Source organism: Labeo rohita, chromosome 21 (assembly GCF_022985175.1).
Source record: "Labeo rohita strain BAU-BD-2019 chromosome 21, IGBB_LRoh.1.0, whole genome shotgun sequence".
NCBI classification, from domain to species: Eukaryota; Metazoa; Chordata; class Actinopteri; order Cypriniformes; family Cyprinidae; genus Labeo; species Labeo rohita.
The window spans coordinates 10,773,644-10,789,424 of record NC_066889.1 but is presented as its reverse complement, the minus strand read 5'-3'; the positions used below and the strand labels follow the sequence as shown (position 1 = coordinate 10,789,424).

The 15,781-nt window shown below is 38.1% G+C and overlaps 1 protein-coding gene across 8 annotated transcripts in view; it reads right to left on the bottom strand.

Moving 5' to 3' along the window:
- rap1gap2b (RAP1 GTPase activating protein 2b) overlaps positions 1 to 15,781 on the bottom strand; it is a 76,316-nt gene that overhangs the window by 19,834 nt on the left and 40,701 nt on the right. For 4 of the 8 annotated variants that reach the window (XM_051092292.1, XM_051092289.1, XM_051092290.1 and 1 more), the window contains 2 exons: positions 3,495 to 3,579; positions 200 to 235 (listed from right to left, as the gene is read on the bottom strand). In XM_051092292.1, the coding sequence (XP_050948249.1) occupies positions 200 to 235; positions 3,495 to 3,545 (87 nt within the window). In that variant the 5' untranslated portion in view covers positions 3,546 to 3,579. Of the gene's footprint in view, positions 1 to 199; positions 236 to 3,494; positions 3,580 to 6,305; positions 6,602 to 15,781 lie in introns of those variants that run through there. The other 4 variants (XM_051092288.1, XM_051092286.1, XM_051092285.1 and 1 more) reach the window with 2 other exon arrangements.

Sequence of the window (15,781 nt, the reverse complement as noted above, 5' to 3'; positions counted from 1 at the left end):
TCAGGGTCAAAATGTCAAAGGTTGCAGTGTTAGCAACTGACATTGGAGGAGTGGTGAGGCACAGAATGCAATTACCACAGCTATAATTTCAATTTACCAAATCCAAATTAATCAATTTAGCACTTAGCAGCTACTCTTGCTGACAGCTCACTGTCTAAGTAAAAATATATAAGATATAAAATGTCACTTCACTTCTTACCTCCATCTTGTCCAGCGTGTCAAAAAACTGAGTAGACTGTTGAAAAAAAGAAATACAACATTTAGGCCAACCTTTAACATGCCAAATATTTCACTCATATTTCATTTAACAGGTCAACAATAACGGCAGCACGCAGTACAGTCTACTAAGTGTGAATGACATCCATGTGGTTGAGAAGTCTCGTAATACCTGGTGTACTATGGCAGCAAGCAACACTTACAGTCAGTTCAGGCTATGTTAGTTGCTGAGTTTACAGTATGTCAGAATTCATCTGAGAAACACACATTAATCTGTTATATTAATACACATGCGTATGTAGTTGCTGATCTCACAGAATGGCAAATGATGTTTCCTGACCAACACAAGTTAGCCTGACAATCTGTTATAGACATCTAATAAAAAAAGAACATTTTGAGGTTCCTCAGGGCTCTGTATTGGGACCCTTAAAGGCAGTGTTAATTTTGACAGCAAATTTTAATTTAGTTTTAGTCAGTCTTTTGACTAAAATGCCATTAAATTGAGTCATATTTTAGTCATCTGTATTATTTTAGTTTTAGTCTAGTTTTAGTTGACTAAATATCATAGTCTTTTGACTAAAATGCCATTTAATTTTAGTAATATTTTAGTCATCTGAATTATTTTAGTTTTAGTCTAGTTTTAGCCGACTAAATATACTGTTTTAGTCGGCTAAAACAGTATTTAGTCTGCTAAAATCTAACGGGTTTAGTTAGTGTAAAACATTTATTAAGCATTTCCCTAAAATTACCATAGGTTTGATATTAAGGTTTTATCAAGACAGACATCGATTTAACTGCTGTAACATGCAACATGTCTTTATATTAAAATTAAGTGAAACCACTTCTCATAGAGAAACATGAACATGGTTGTCGTCTATATAGGCTAATTATGCCTTCTTTATAACGACTTGTTTACCACATTCTTCATTCTTTTAAGCAGACATATTTATTTATATAAATACGTTTAGGTTAATCTTTATTAGGGTCTAGGGTTTACTGTCTTTTTTTGTTGCTTGATTAACCATTAACCACAAACAGTGGCAACTAAATTAGGCGCACGTCCTGATTTTGCTGAGTTAGATGTGTTCCTGGGTCAACATATTTTGTTGACCCTGGAACAACATTTTAATCCAAAAATTTAATCTTGACCACATCCCTACACCTAAACCTAACCTTACCCATGAGTAATCCCTAAAATCAGAGGAAATGATAGATGAATGACACTGATGTACAAGCAGTAAACACTGATTGTAAGCCTAAACTTCACAAAAACTATAAACTGTTTTTTCAAATCTGATTGGTTAATCACAATGTTGTTTCAGGGTCAACAATGATGTTGATCCAGGAACGTGTCGTACTCGGTAAAATCAGGCTCTGCAAATTAGGCTGCTGTCCCTTTAAAACCGAATGCACGGATGCAATGTACTGATACACGTCTGATATTCTCCCAACTGTTTACGTTCACCTAAGACGTAACTGAGTGTGTTTACGTGAATACTCCTTTAAAATGGACAATTCACCATAATTTTGTGTGTATTTCTCCATTCATGCGATGTGGAAAAGTACTCATGTGTGAGACGAGCTGCTTCGGTGTCTGCGCTCAGAAAGCCAGAACGAATTGAGTTCTCTTTTGTGTTGTCAAATTTATCCATATGTTTGCTCTTCTCTTACTCCCAAATACATTTTTTAACGTTTTATGAGCAGTAAATGTATGCCAGCTTATGTCCTGCCGGATAGATCAATAGGCTGGTATACAGTTCAAATATTGCATCTAAACTCCTAACCACGCAGCTAGTTTTTGTCATGTAAAACGAGTTTTTCTTTCGTTATCGTCTCGTTTTCGTCTGTGAAAAAATGTTGATGACAAAAATTACGACGAAAATTATTTGTCTATGAAACACTGCTTAAAGACTTAGTTCACCCAAAAATGAAAATTAGCACATGATTTATTATGCCCTCAAGGCATCCTAGGTGTATATGACTTCCTTCTTTCAGACAAATGCAGTCAGAGTTATATTAAAACTTGGTAGGGTGTTTCTCTTCAACAGTCCGAAACAAGTCCAATAAAGCGCATCCATCCATAATAAAAAGTGCCTCACACGGCTCTGGGTGGTGAACAAATGCCTCCTGTAGCGAATCTATGTGTTTTTATAAGAAAAAAACATAATAATTACTTTTCTCTAGCTTGTACTAACTCTCATACACACAAGCCGTTTCAGACGAATGACGTAGGATGTATGCATTGAACATCGCCGCTCAGAAGTGACGAACACGGAGGAGCAGTGAAGAGAGCAAAACAAAACAACGATCACGAATTAAAAGTGCAAAATGAGGATTTGTAAAAAAAAAAATCAATATATGCCACAAGGAGACTGATTTTGCTTTGCTAAAGTAAGGAAACTTTGCTTCCTTTGCTCCTGTAAAAAAACACATACGTCCTACGTCATCTGCCCGGAGCAGCTTCCGTGTACGAGAGTTAGCACAAGATAGAAAAAAGTAATTACTACATTTTAAATATAGACATTTTTATGACAAAAACGCATCAATTCACTACAGGAGGCCTTGATTCACCCCCTGGAGCCGTGTGAGGCACTTTTTAAGGATTGATGCGCTTTATTGGACTTGTTTTGGACTGATGAAGAGAAACACCCGTCCATTGCCATTATAAAAGTTAAAGGAGTCAAAACAATTTTTAATATAACTCCATTTGGATTCATCTGAAAGAACGAAAGAGGGTTAGTAAATCATGGGCTTATTTTCATTTTTGGGTGAACTAACCCTTTAATGTTACATATATAGCCAGCAGGGAATAGTCAAGTTGTCTTATTGTGGCAAGCTGTAAATCTGCAATAAGTAGACTTAACTAAAATTGATCCGTCTATACATGACTATTGTACATTAAGTGCAAAAACTCTTCTATTCTTATAAAATGTGATGGGCATTTTGAGAGTTTACTTTTCCTTTCTTCCTCCTTTGAGGAATATATAGACTACCTAGAGGATGATGTCTAAGTCATGGTCTACTGAGCAAGCAGGGCACATCACCAGCTACAGGTTTGCACTAGGATCTTGTCTTCAGAAAAGAGGGAAGAAAGGCAGTTTTATCTGTGTGAACCAAATAAGTCAGTAATTGCTGCTTTATAAAAAACTATTTATGAAATGTTATCTGAAGGGCTTGACTTCATGCTTCAGTTTGCTTTTGCAGCTATAAGCTTTCTGTGCAAATCTTCTTTCAGTGCTGATTCATAACAGGCCCTGAGAACCAGACGTGCCGCTTACCTTCATGGTGGGAGGGGCGGTTCTAGGGGGAGAGGGAGGGCTGTCTGCCATGGGCACATTGGAGATGGTCAGCAACTCCTGCTTCCTGCAACACAGTGACATCATGACCGTTAATCCACACTTTTAAATAACATTGAAACATAAAACATACAGCTACAAATGTAGAGTAACAATGTGGCACCAACAGCTGAAAACTATTGTCGTGACATGATGCTAAATATATCCCACTAAATGTCAGTCTGATAGGCTTGTGAAACATAAAAAATGATACTAAGTGCACTTATAAAAGCTGACAATTGAATTTTGTGTGGTCGTCTGTAGTGTCATCTTCACATGGAGAGGATCCTCGCTGAAAGCCTTTCTATTGCCTCAGTCTCATTTCGCTCCTCAGGAATGTACCTCTCTTATTTGACCCTCATATGATTTCAAGATCATCAATAAAAAATGGGCCAAAGATGGGCAATCTGTTCTTTAAATGAGTTCTCAGGACAGGAGGCTGACAGGTTGAGGATCTAGAGGCTCCTGCTCAAAATTAATTTTCCTTCACTTTCCAGTTTCCACCTCTCTCTTCATAAGTAAGGTATGGACAGAGAAACGGAGAGAAAGGGGGAGCAAGGGGGAGGTTAGAGACAGAAATGAACAAGGCTCTAAAAATACCCACCCAATCCTTCATAAGCTCTCTGTAAATAGATCCCATAAATCCATCAATATATTCGTATTAGGGAGTAAGTGACATATCGTTCATTATGCTGGACAAGGTATTTCGCTCGCATACTCATCACTCACGAAACTCGCTAAAAGGATTTCAGCCTGCATATACATATGCACACAAGAACTTCTGATACTGCAGCTCATATTTAGACCAAATTGCAAACAGAAATATACTGAGTAAAGAAAAAAACAACACATCCTGACCAGGAGAATTATCTTCACACTATCTATCTACCTCTGGGAGGATGTGAACAGCTTATTGTCGCATTGTCTGTCATTTCAGTCAACATGAAAACACCTTTCCTGGAAAACTCAGCAAGAGTGATTGTGGGTAATTTCACATAAGATGCTTTTGTACAAAAAAAAGAAATTCTAATATCAAGTTTGTTCTATCATCCATTCATCCGTCCGTCCATTCGTCCATCCATCCATCCTTCCTTCCATCTCTCTCTCTCTCTCTCTCTCTCTCTCTCTCTCTCTAGATTGTTCTATCCATCCATTCATCCATCCATCCATCCATCATTCTATCCAAACATCTAGATTGTTCTATCTATCTATCTATCTATCTTTCTTTCTATCTATATCTAGATTGTTCTATCCATTCATCCATCGTTCTGTCATCCATCCATCCATCTAGACTGTTCTATCTATTCATCCATTGTTCTATCATCCATCATTCTATCCAACCATCTAGATTGTTCTATCATCCATCCATCCATCCATCCATCCATCATTCTATCCAACCATCTAGATTGTTTTTATCTATCTATCTAGATTGTTCTATCCATTCATCCATCGTTCTGTCATCCATCCATCTAGATTGTTCTATCTATTCATCCATTGTTCTATCATCCATCATTCTATCCAACCATCTAGATTGTTTTATCTATCCATCCATCCATCCATCTATCTATCTAGATTGTTCTATCCATCCATCCATCAATCATTCTATCCAACCATCTAGATTGTTCTATCCATCCATCCATTCATCCATCCATCCATCATCCATCCATCCATCCTTCTATCTATCTTGTTCTATCCATCCATCCATCCATCCATCATTCTATCCAACTATCTATCTATCTATCTATCTATCTATCTATCTATCTATCTATCTATCTATCTATCTATATCTAGATTGTTCTATCCATTCATCCATCGTTCTGTCATCTATCCATCCATCTATCTAGATTGTTCTATCTATTCATCCATTGTTCTATCATCCATCATTCTATCCAACCATCTAGATTGTTCTATCCATCCATCCATTCATCCATCCATCCATCATCCATCCATCCATCCTTCTATCTATCTTGTTCTATCCATCCATCCATCCATCCATCATTCTATCCAACCATCTATCTATCTATCTATCTATCTATCTATCTATCTATATCTAGATTGTTCTATCCATTCATCCATCGTTCTGTCATCTATCCATCCATCTATCTAGATTGTTCTATCTATTCATCCATTGTTCTATCATCCATCATTCTATCCAACCATCTAGATTGTTCTATCCATCCATCCATCCTATCTATCTATCTATCTATCTATCTATCTATCTATCTATCTATCTATCTATCTATCTATCTATCTATCCATCCATTAACTTAAACCCACAGTAAAAGGACACATTTCCTCTCAGAAATACTTATCGGTTTGCTAGGAAATAAATATTGATTCTGAAATCAAGGTGTTAAAAATGATGTTAAAATCTATTAAAAATTAAGTTAAAATGACTGAATTATATACAGTACTGGCACAAAACATCATAAACCTTTTGAAAATGTCCTGATGACTGATTTTTTTTTTTTTGGCAAGAGAGCACCAAACTCACTAAGCACAACTAGCTCATAAAGTGTGCAGAACATGTAGGCCTAGAATTAATTGAGCACAAGTCCTCCAAAACATTCCCCTGGAGTTTCAATTTCCAGCCAAACTTTGTGTTACAGAATCCAAAAACTGAATCATGAACTGCGGGCTTGCATTAAGTACAAACTTAAATAATGCATGAATCTTCTGACCTCTCACACACACACAGATACATTCCTCTCCACCACATACAGACATATACAACCCACAATGACGTTCACCCACCACTGGCCGTCTGTCTCCGTCAACCTCCGTCTCTCACACCGCTTGCGTGAACGGTGGAGCAGTCCGATAAGAGCGGCGGCAGCACGGACACCTGCTCTCCGACAGCGCACTCTGGACCTGAACTCAGACATTGCCAAACCTCAGGTTCAGTCTTAGTCCTTGTCCTCAGTCTCTCGTCACATCACACCGACACCAGCTCTGGCTAAATCTGCATCGTCACAATCTCCAAAGACGAGGTGCCGTCCTCACCAGCACAGACTGTGTGTGTGCATCCTTCACCGAGAATACCTCTCATTCTCTCTCTCTCTCTCTCTCTCTCTTGCTCTCTCTCTCTCTCACCCTCCCTCTCAAATGGCATTTCACTTTGACACCTTATTCTCGATTAAGGAGCTTTGATTGCTTAACCTCTGCTCTCCTGCTATTATTTCCACTATTCATCTGTCTTTTTCTCACCACATATACATTTACTCAAATATGCTGTGTACTGTTTTTTCCTGTACCCCTTTTCTCTGTTTATCATCTTGCGTTTTATATCTTGGAAGCGCACAGTATGGAATTATTGCTATTCCAGCTCTTTTCCTCCATTCGATACAGCGATTACATGGTGTCTGTAGATTTTGTTCCTGCCCTGTAGGCACATTTTTATCTGTGACAAGACTCTCACTCTCTTTAATGTCAACTTAACCTTTCTCAATATCTCAAAAGACACCGAATCCTGAACAAAGTACCAGTCATTACATTATATTATATTCATATTAGATAACAATCCTAACTCAAGGAATATCATAAAAAGTGGTATTTGATATATACGAAATGCATCAAAATGCTGAATTATTGTATGCTGAAGCTGTGTTGTCTTAGACTCTTCAAACAGAAAGTCATAAGGAGATTTTCGATGGCTTTGTTTACACCCGCTGCAATTACGAGCCCATTTTCATCATTTAATTTCACCTGCTGTGCAAATCCGCTCCTTCTTGTTATGATTTCGGCCGGAGTGAGAGAGGGTGCGTGTGAGCGACAGGCTTCCGTAACATAGAGAGCATTAAATGCTTCAGGGGATTTGCTAGCTGAAGGCAATTATCGCTGTGTGCGCAGGACAACACTGGTGTATCGCTCTGTGATGAGGCATTCAGACTCATCAAGAGCTGTGTGCCACAGACTAATGGCTGCCAGACAAATATGCCAATACAACAAGTGTGCAATATGATGTGCAAAACAGCGCTTTCCAAAAACATTCTTGACATGCAGCGATGATTTGAACATCCTTTATGTGGTGATATGATACTGAATCAGACAAGGGTGTTAGTTGATAAAAACAGGAGATTTCAGTTGTTTCTTGTAAGCCACCAGACAGTGCTGATGGTAAAGAGAGGCTCTCACATGCAGGAGTAACACACTGTGTTGAGGTGGGTGTCAGACGCTGAGCTGGGGATGTGTGAGAGGAGGGATGGGGTGGGGGAGGAGATGATATTGTCACGTGAGCAGATCATAAAATGTGGCAAGGTTTAGGTGTCATCAGGACGGTATTCAGATTCAGACTTTTTTTAATCCCCAAAAAACCTAAACAGTCAAACGACAAGCCGTTTCGATTTTCTGAGCAGTATGATGTCATACTGCTCAGGCTCCGCCCACGACTGCTGACAGACTGCCCCATATTAGAATATTCCCACCTTCAGTCAGTCCACTATTTTATCAGTGCTTGAGCAGCTGTAGCGAGAAAATCTCGTAAACAATGCAGGCGTATTTTAGTTGGATGTTATCCCAAATGCTGGGTTCAGCCCGTTGGATCATTTTATTGGGTTATTTTGAATATTTTTTACCCAGGTGCTGGGTAATTTTTCTGTAACTAAGTTGCTGGGTTATTTTTTTCTATCTTTTCTGCTTGTCTCTGATGAAACAACCCAACTGCTGAGTTACAGTCAGTCAGAGAGCGGGCTTTTTGAGTCCTCTACAGGAGAGAGCGGTTCTCAGCACCACCGATTTGCACTTCTTCAGCGAAATAAAGGTTTGTATACATTTTATTTCATTTATAAAATCTTAACTGTGCCGTATATTATATTATTTTACACAACATAAGGACGTGATGTCAGTCAGCTGCAAGCAGCAGTTGTTTCGCAGGATGGAAACACCTTTTGCCTTGTATAAAATAAATGGTTTTTATTCGTTATTATACTGAGTTTAATCTTAAAATATGTTCTTGAATGTCAGTACTGTTTGTTTATGGGCAGGTTTTGGAGTCAGTCATGGCATCGTTCAGCTACAAGTGAAACGTGAGGCAGCGGTCTGCAGTTAACCCAGCAAACAGCAGCTCTTTATCGGCTCAGACCGGCATGAAAATTAGCTCTATTTCTTGTTTTTTTTTTAATTGTATTTTTGGGGCTTTTATGGCCTTTTTATTAGATAGGACAGTAGAGAGCAGACAGGAAAGTATTGGGTGGAGAGATTGGGGTGGGATCAGCAATGGACCTCAAGATTGGACTCGAACTTGGGTCGCCGCAAGCACAGTTGTGCTACATGTCGGTGCACTAACCACAAGGCTATCGGCGCAGATGAATTAATGCTATTTCAATAAAAAAACTATTACAGAGGACTGTTAAATACACTAAAATTACAATTCTACCTTTAAATGTTACATTTTTATTTCTAAAATGCCTGTTAAACAAGTTTAAATGTGTTTAATATTGTAAACTATGCTGTATTCAGCCAAATAAGTTCAAATAGTGTATTTTGTCCATGTTTTCTTGCTTAATAATAAATGTTCATCTTTTGATTATTGCTGTTGCCTCTGGCAATTCTCTCTGTTTTTATAAGTTCCAGTCCATTTTAAACCAGAAATATAATAATTTTTAATCAATAGTTGACTTAAATAAAATAACCCAGCATGTTTAGTAAAAAAATTTAACCCAACCAGCTGGGTCAAAATAACCCAGCATATGTTCTGTCCAATATTTACCCAGTGCTGGGTTGCCAAATAACCCAAGTTGGGTTGTTTTTAACCCAGCATATTTGTAAGAGTCAGATTTACTAACCACGCAAATTAGCATTAGAGCGCAATTCCATAAAACCATCGATGGGAGTGGAAAATTCTATTTGAGACACAGCCAGATCATTTCCATAATGACCAGCACAATCTACCACATGCTTTTTATGGATGTTGTCCCTGCTGAAAAAAACAGGTAAAAAGCAGCCTAAGCTAGTTGGCTGGTTTTAGCTGGTCATGTAGGCTGGTTTTAGCTGGTCATAACTGGTCAGCAGGCTGGTTTTAGAGGGGTTTTGGCCACTTCCAGGCTGGTCTTAGCTGGTCAGGCTGGGAGACCAGCTAAAACGAGCAACTTCCAGCCTAAACCAGCTAAGACCAGCCAACCAGCCTAACCTGGTTTTAGCTCTTTTTTCAGCAGGGATATAATGGCACAAATACTAACGCAAACATTAGTAAATCGCGTTGCGTGATTTATTTTAATACTCTCCACCTATAAATTTGGCGTCTGAAAGGGAAACTCCTACAAATGCATATTCAATAAGGTCAGTTAAATAACTGTGTCCATGCCTTTTCGGCGCTAATTCTTCACTGCACGTCTTTGGTAAATCCTGACAGTGCTATTTTAACGCCAAAAGACAGTTTGCGCTGGCACAAGCTGTTTGTAAATCTGGCCCATAATTTTCTGCCAACAGGAGGGCCACTGATGACGCAGTGGATTAGTTTTGTTTTTGATGGTAATGCGCCACCAAATACACAAAAAACAGAAGAGAGGGGCGGGGTGAGCAGCAGTTCATTATCATTTAAAGAGACATGCACCGCAATGGCTTGCTGTGAATAGGGCTGTTTTTGATTATGTAAACAGGGTTTTTAGTACGTTTTAACCATAGTATGTTTCAGACATTTCATCAAGACTCAAAATAATAATAAGAATCATACTAACTAGTGGAAAATGGGCATCAATGTGCGCTTTAAATAAATATCAAAATACCATTTATTACATTAATAAAATATAATCAACTGCATTTTGACTTTAAGCAGTCGCTTCTGGCCAAAATCCACAATCCATTATAATGCTTCCTCCAGTGAAAAGGTCCATCCTCTGTTTTCCTCTCACATATAAATCCACTGACGTATTTGTTTAGATCTATTTTCACTTGTTAACAGTGCTTGATCTGTGCATCTGTGCATATACTGGACAGAATTTGTGTGGATTACTTGTGGATTATTGTGATGTTTTTATCAGCTGTTTGGATTCTCATTCTGACGGCACCCATTCACTGCAGAGGATCCATTGGTGAGCAAGTGATGCTAAATTTCTCCAAATCTGTTCCAATGGAAAAACAAACTCATCTACATCTTGGATTCCATAAGGGTTAGCAAATTTTGAGCAAATTTAAATTTTGGGGCACACTATTCCTTTCATTGTAACGGCAACTTAAGCAATTTTTTAGACAATTAATATCAAAATTTTCTTTTAAATTCTTATACATATATTTAAAAGCTGTCGAATATATAAAGGTTTTAAAATGATTAAGCACATGTTTTTTAAGCTCTTTATGAACACATATAAATCATTAATGGTATAACTTCATTATACATTAATTTGCTTACATCGATATCCACCTAATTTTTTCTGGAAGAGCATGAATTTGTGTCCATTTGTACATTTTATCTGTCTGGCTTCTGGTCTCATCTGCATCCAGCTATTTTTAGCTGTACAAAACAGCTCATTTTGCTGCTTGATAATAATTGGTGTGTTACCTTGTTATTTTAATGTATTATCCTAATTATGAACGCACTGGTTTGAAGTGGAAACAGTTTTACCATTTACTGCACATTGTTATTCTTCTTGTTATTTCCCTACAGCAGCTAATGAACCAGAAATCTTGCTCACAGGCTTATTTCCACGTTGAAAAGTAAGGTGGATAGTCAGAGATTTTTTTACAGCTGCATTCTAAAACGTTTGTGCCGGTAGCTGTGTTTTTTCCGCCTTGTAAATGCATTTAAATTCATTATATTTTTCATAACAACCATATCAAGAAATGAATCAAACTGACACTCTCTTATATTTTGTGTGATTGGCTGTTCCCTGCAGATATCTCTCTTTCAGGTCCACATGGTCCAGAATTAATCAAAAACTCTGGCTCAAACCCTGAGGTGACAAAGAATGTTTATAGCAAGCATTGTGAACCCACTGAACTTGATTTAAACCGGGTTGAATTTGTTGAGAGGTGTCAATACAAAACCCACTCTGAAACTCAAGAGTTTGTTCAAACAGCTCACAAATGATGGTTCATAAATACAGGAAAACTTGTATTGGTCATGAAATAAAGATATATTTGATTATACTTGATTTTTCATTTTTACAATAATTTAAGAAATTTTTAGAAATACAGATTAGAAATGATGCATATTCACAACAGCATCAGACAAGCATTAATCTAAACAGTTTACAAAATGTTACAAGTGAATTATTTTCACAAGTAGGACTGTGTGAAAAAGTGGATGGCCTCTTTCCATCATTACTACTGTTTCAAAAAGCAAAACCAGCAGGTGCCTGTTGTTAAACCACAACGTGCAACCACAATTTACAACAGATATGCCTGTTAGAAGCACAGCTTGCTGTTATTGTGTGAGCGTTTTTTCCAGAGGAAGAGGTGAGGAGCCATGATAACTGACAGCTAATGGGCAGGAAGATACACGACCAGAGCCACACGCTTTGTATTCAAGGCCACTGGTCTGCCGGACGCACACGTGCTGGGAGAACTGGCCCCCTGCTGCTTTCATACCTGATACACACATACTGTCACAGATAAGACCCTGCAGACAGAGCGCACAGCCACAAGAGCCACACTTGATCCTAAAACGTGACAGCAACAGAGATTTGAGTGGGTAAATATCTGAAGTCTACAGGTTTCTGTCTGCCCTTCTCTTCTCAGCAGGGATGCCATATAGACTGGCATTAGCTTTCTAGTGTAGTTCATATACAGTCCACTCTCCCTCTTTTTCACTGCTTCTTTTCATTAAAACCCCAGAACATACTGCTCTAACACAAGCACCAAGGCTGAAAGTATAAGGTTAATCCAGACGTCTCGCTCTATGTTGCCTTTGAAGTGTTTTGTGCATGTGTGTGAGTGTGTGTTTGTGTGCACGTGCCCTCTATTACGACACTGTGTATCAAAACACATTCAATTTATCAGCTTGGTACCAACAGGCAGCTGTGTTTCACAGAGGCCAGATATAGTTTGATATTTCATATATCACATCATATATGGCTTAATGCATCACTTTGACCCTTTATGACTATTATAAATGGAGCAAGAAAGCTATAATAATAATTGCTTCCATTTTCCATCTTAACTTGCTTTCTTTCAACATTAAAGAAGAAGTCCACTTCCAAAACAACAATTTACAGATAATTTACTCACCCACATGTCATCCAAGATGTTCATGTCTTTCTGTCTTCAGTCGTAAAGAAATTACAGTTTTTGAGGAAAGCATTTCGGGATTTTTTTTCATATAATGGACTTCAATTGTGCCCCCCGATTTTGAACTTCCAAAATGTAGTTTAAATGCAGCTTCAAAGGACTCTAAATAATCCCAGCCGAGGACAAAGGGTCTTATCTAGCGAAACAATCATTTGTTTTTGAAAAATAAAAATTTGTATACTTTTTAAGCACAAAAGCTTGCGTAGCACAGACTCTCGGAATGCGCGTCCACGGGTCGTTCTTGAACGATTCGTTCATTTTGAACGAATCTTTAATGTGACTCGCGAAGAACGAGTCGTCTCAGGGAGTGATTCGTTCAGCCGCACATGCACAACATCCTATTAGGTTCTGTACTGGAATTATGCTGCGTTCACGCCATATCGCAATATGGCGTGAACGCACCTTTAGTTCACCTGTTTCGAGTCTTCAGGTTTTTCGAGTCGTTCGTTAATATTACGGGGCTGTCACGTGACGCTGATTTTGCTAAAATTAACGAAATGGATCGGGAAATGTAAACACTGGGTCTGTATATCCGCCTACGTTCAGCGTGACCTTTCGACACGATTCAATAGTACGTTGTGAACGTGCATGCCAGAACCTGTGCTACATGAGCTTTCGTGCTTAAAAGGTATATACATTTTTATTTTCCGAAAAAAAATGACAGATCGTTTTGCTAGATAAGACCCTTCTTCCTCGGCTGGGATCATTTAGAGCCCTTTGAAACTACATTTGGAAAGTTCAAAATCAGGGGCACAATTCCACTATATGAAGAAAAATTCTGATATGCTTTCCTCAAAAACCATAATTTCTTTACAACTCAAGACAGAAAGACATGAACATCTTGGATGACAAGGGGGTGAGTAAATTATTTGTGAATTGTTGTTCTGGAAGTGGAGTTCTCCTTTAATACTGATGTGTCATGCTGGAATTTGCACTCTGCTTCAGTAAACAGTAAACCTCTCCTAAATATATAGCTGCAAACAGCAATTACTGGGGTTTAAGTGCTTTAAGACCTTTGAGTAACTATTCACTAGTAGAATTATTTAATGATTTATCACTTTTGACCGATAGATGGCGGTGTTCCCAAATTGACGTAGGGTGGTTAACTAGGGGTGACAATGACACACACATAGGTTGGTGCCAATATGCAGAAACATTGCAGAAATACAGCCTTTGGCACTTCTCCTGACCACTGTGCCAAAACTGTGCAAACAACCTCAGGACGTGATTGTCATAACAAATTCCAAGTTTGGTTTGAATGCAATAAAGCATTGAGGATATATAACCTCACATCCACTTTGGCGAGCTCTTTGTCAAATTTATTTGTGCTTTATTCAAGAATGGTTGGATCTATCAAAAAGCTTTTGATAACATTTGTAATGACCATCTGAAGATGGTGTGTATCAGTTTTGGTGAAAATTGGATGAACCATCTAGGACTAGTTCGCAAAAGTAGGTTTTTTAAATAATCTTTCATTGACAACAGTGGTTCTTGTGGCAGAGTTATTTATAATGAGAAGATCTACCATATGATATCAATATCTTGAGTAAAACTGTGAAATACACAATCATTTACACACTTGAAAAATGCAACATCAGCCACCACTGGATGATTTCTTTCAAATTTCTCACAGACCTTTAGGGCCATGAGTCAAACAGGCCCACCAAGTTTCATTTAAACCAGCCTCCATTAACTCCGTCTAACAGGTGCCTAAACCTCATTGCCCGATGTCGGCCATGTTTTTCGACATATGCAAACATGCTCATAGACCACCGTGGCACTTTGGACACAGACAAAGCATGTAAATTTTCAAGTCAATCAGACTAACGCATATGTAGTTATAGCCATTAGTTTTGGTCCTATTTTAACTCCACACAGTGGCCAGACTAGAGAATTTTTAAATTTGGTTTAGTGGGCAAAAAATCTACAGCTAGTTCATGAAAGTATTTTTTTTTTTATAATCTTGAATAATTTACAAAGTATTTGACTGATAGCAGTGGTTCTTGAGGCAAAGTTGTTCAGAATGAGAAGATCTATCATATGAAATGGATATTGTGTGTATGCGTGAAAAATCGCACAAAATATACAATTGTTTACACACTCAAAAAATGTCTGTTTTTTTGAGTCCCGTTTCCAATTTCTTTCAAAATTCTCACAGACCGTTTAAGCCATGAGTCTAACAGGCCCACTGAGTTTCATTCCAATTAGCCTCTGTTAACCTCCTCTAATAGGTGCTCAAATTTTATTGACTGATGGCAGCCATGTTTTTCAAGATATGCAAAAATGCATGCTTATAGACAGACGTGGTACTTTGGACACAGACAATGCATGTGAAGTCAATCAGACTAATAGATGCGTAGTTACAGCCATTTTTAGATTTTTGTCCTACTGTAACACCACACAAGGATTTTTCTCATGTGACCATTTTAGTAAAAGTGGCCCCGCCTCTTTCAAACATTTTGGCGTACGTTTGTGACAATGAGTTGAAGACTCAGTGTCTTTTTTTTTTTTTTTTTTTTTACTAATTATTGATATTCATTCTCCAGAGAATGTTTCTGCACTAGTTTGGCTCTGATCGGGCGAAAAACACTAGGACTAGTTTCTATCTTAGACCTATTATATGATATCAATATTGTTTCTTTCAAATTTCTCACAGGCCTTTAGGGTCATGAGTCAAACAGGCCCACCAAATTTCATGTCAATCGGCCTCCGTTAAAAATATCTAATAGGTGCTCAAATGTCATTGGCCGAGAGCGACCATGTTTTTCAAAATATGCAAACGTGCTCATAGACACTTTCTGTACTTTGGACACAGACACTGCATGTGAATTTTTGTTTGCGTAGTTATAGCCATTTTTTGTTTTTGTCCTATTATAGCACCACATAGTGGCCAGACTTCGTGATTTTTCTCATGTGACCTCAGATTGAGTTCTTACAAATGCATACCGAGTGTAAATACCTAATTTTGTTGATAAGTTACAGCTGTTTTAGGAAAAGTGGCCGCGCCT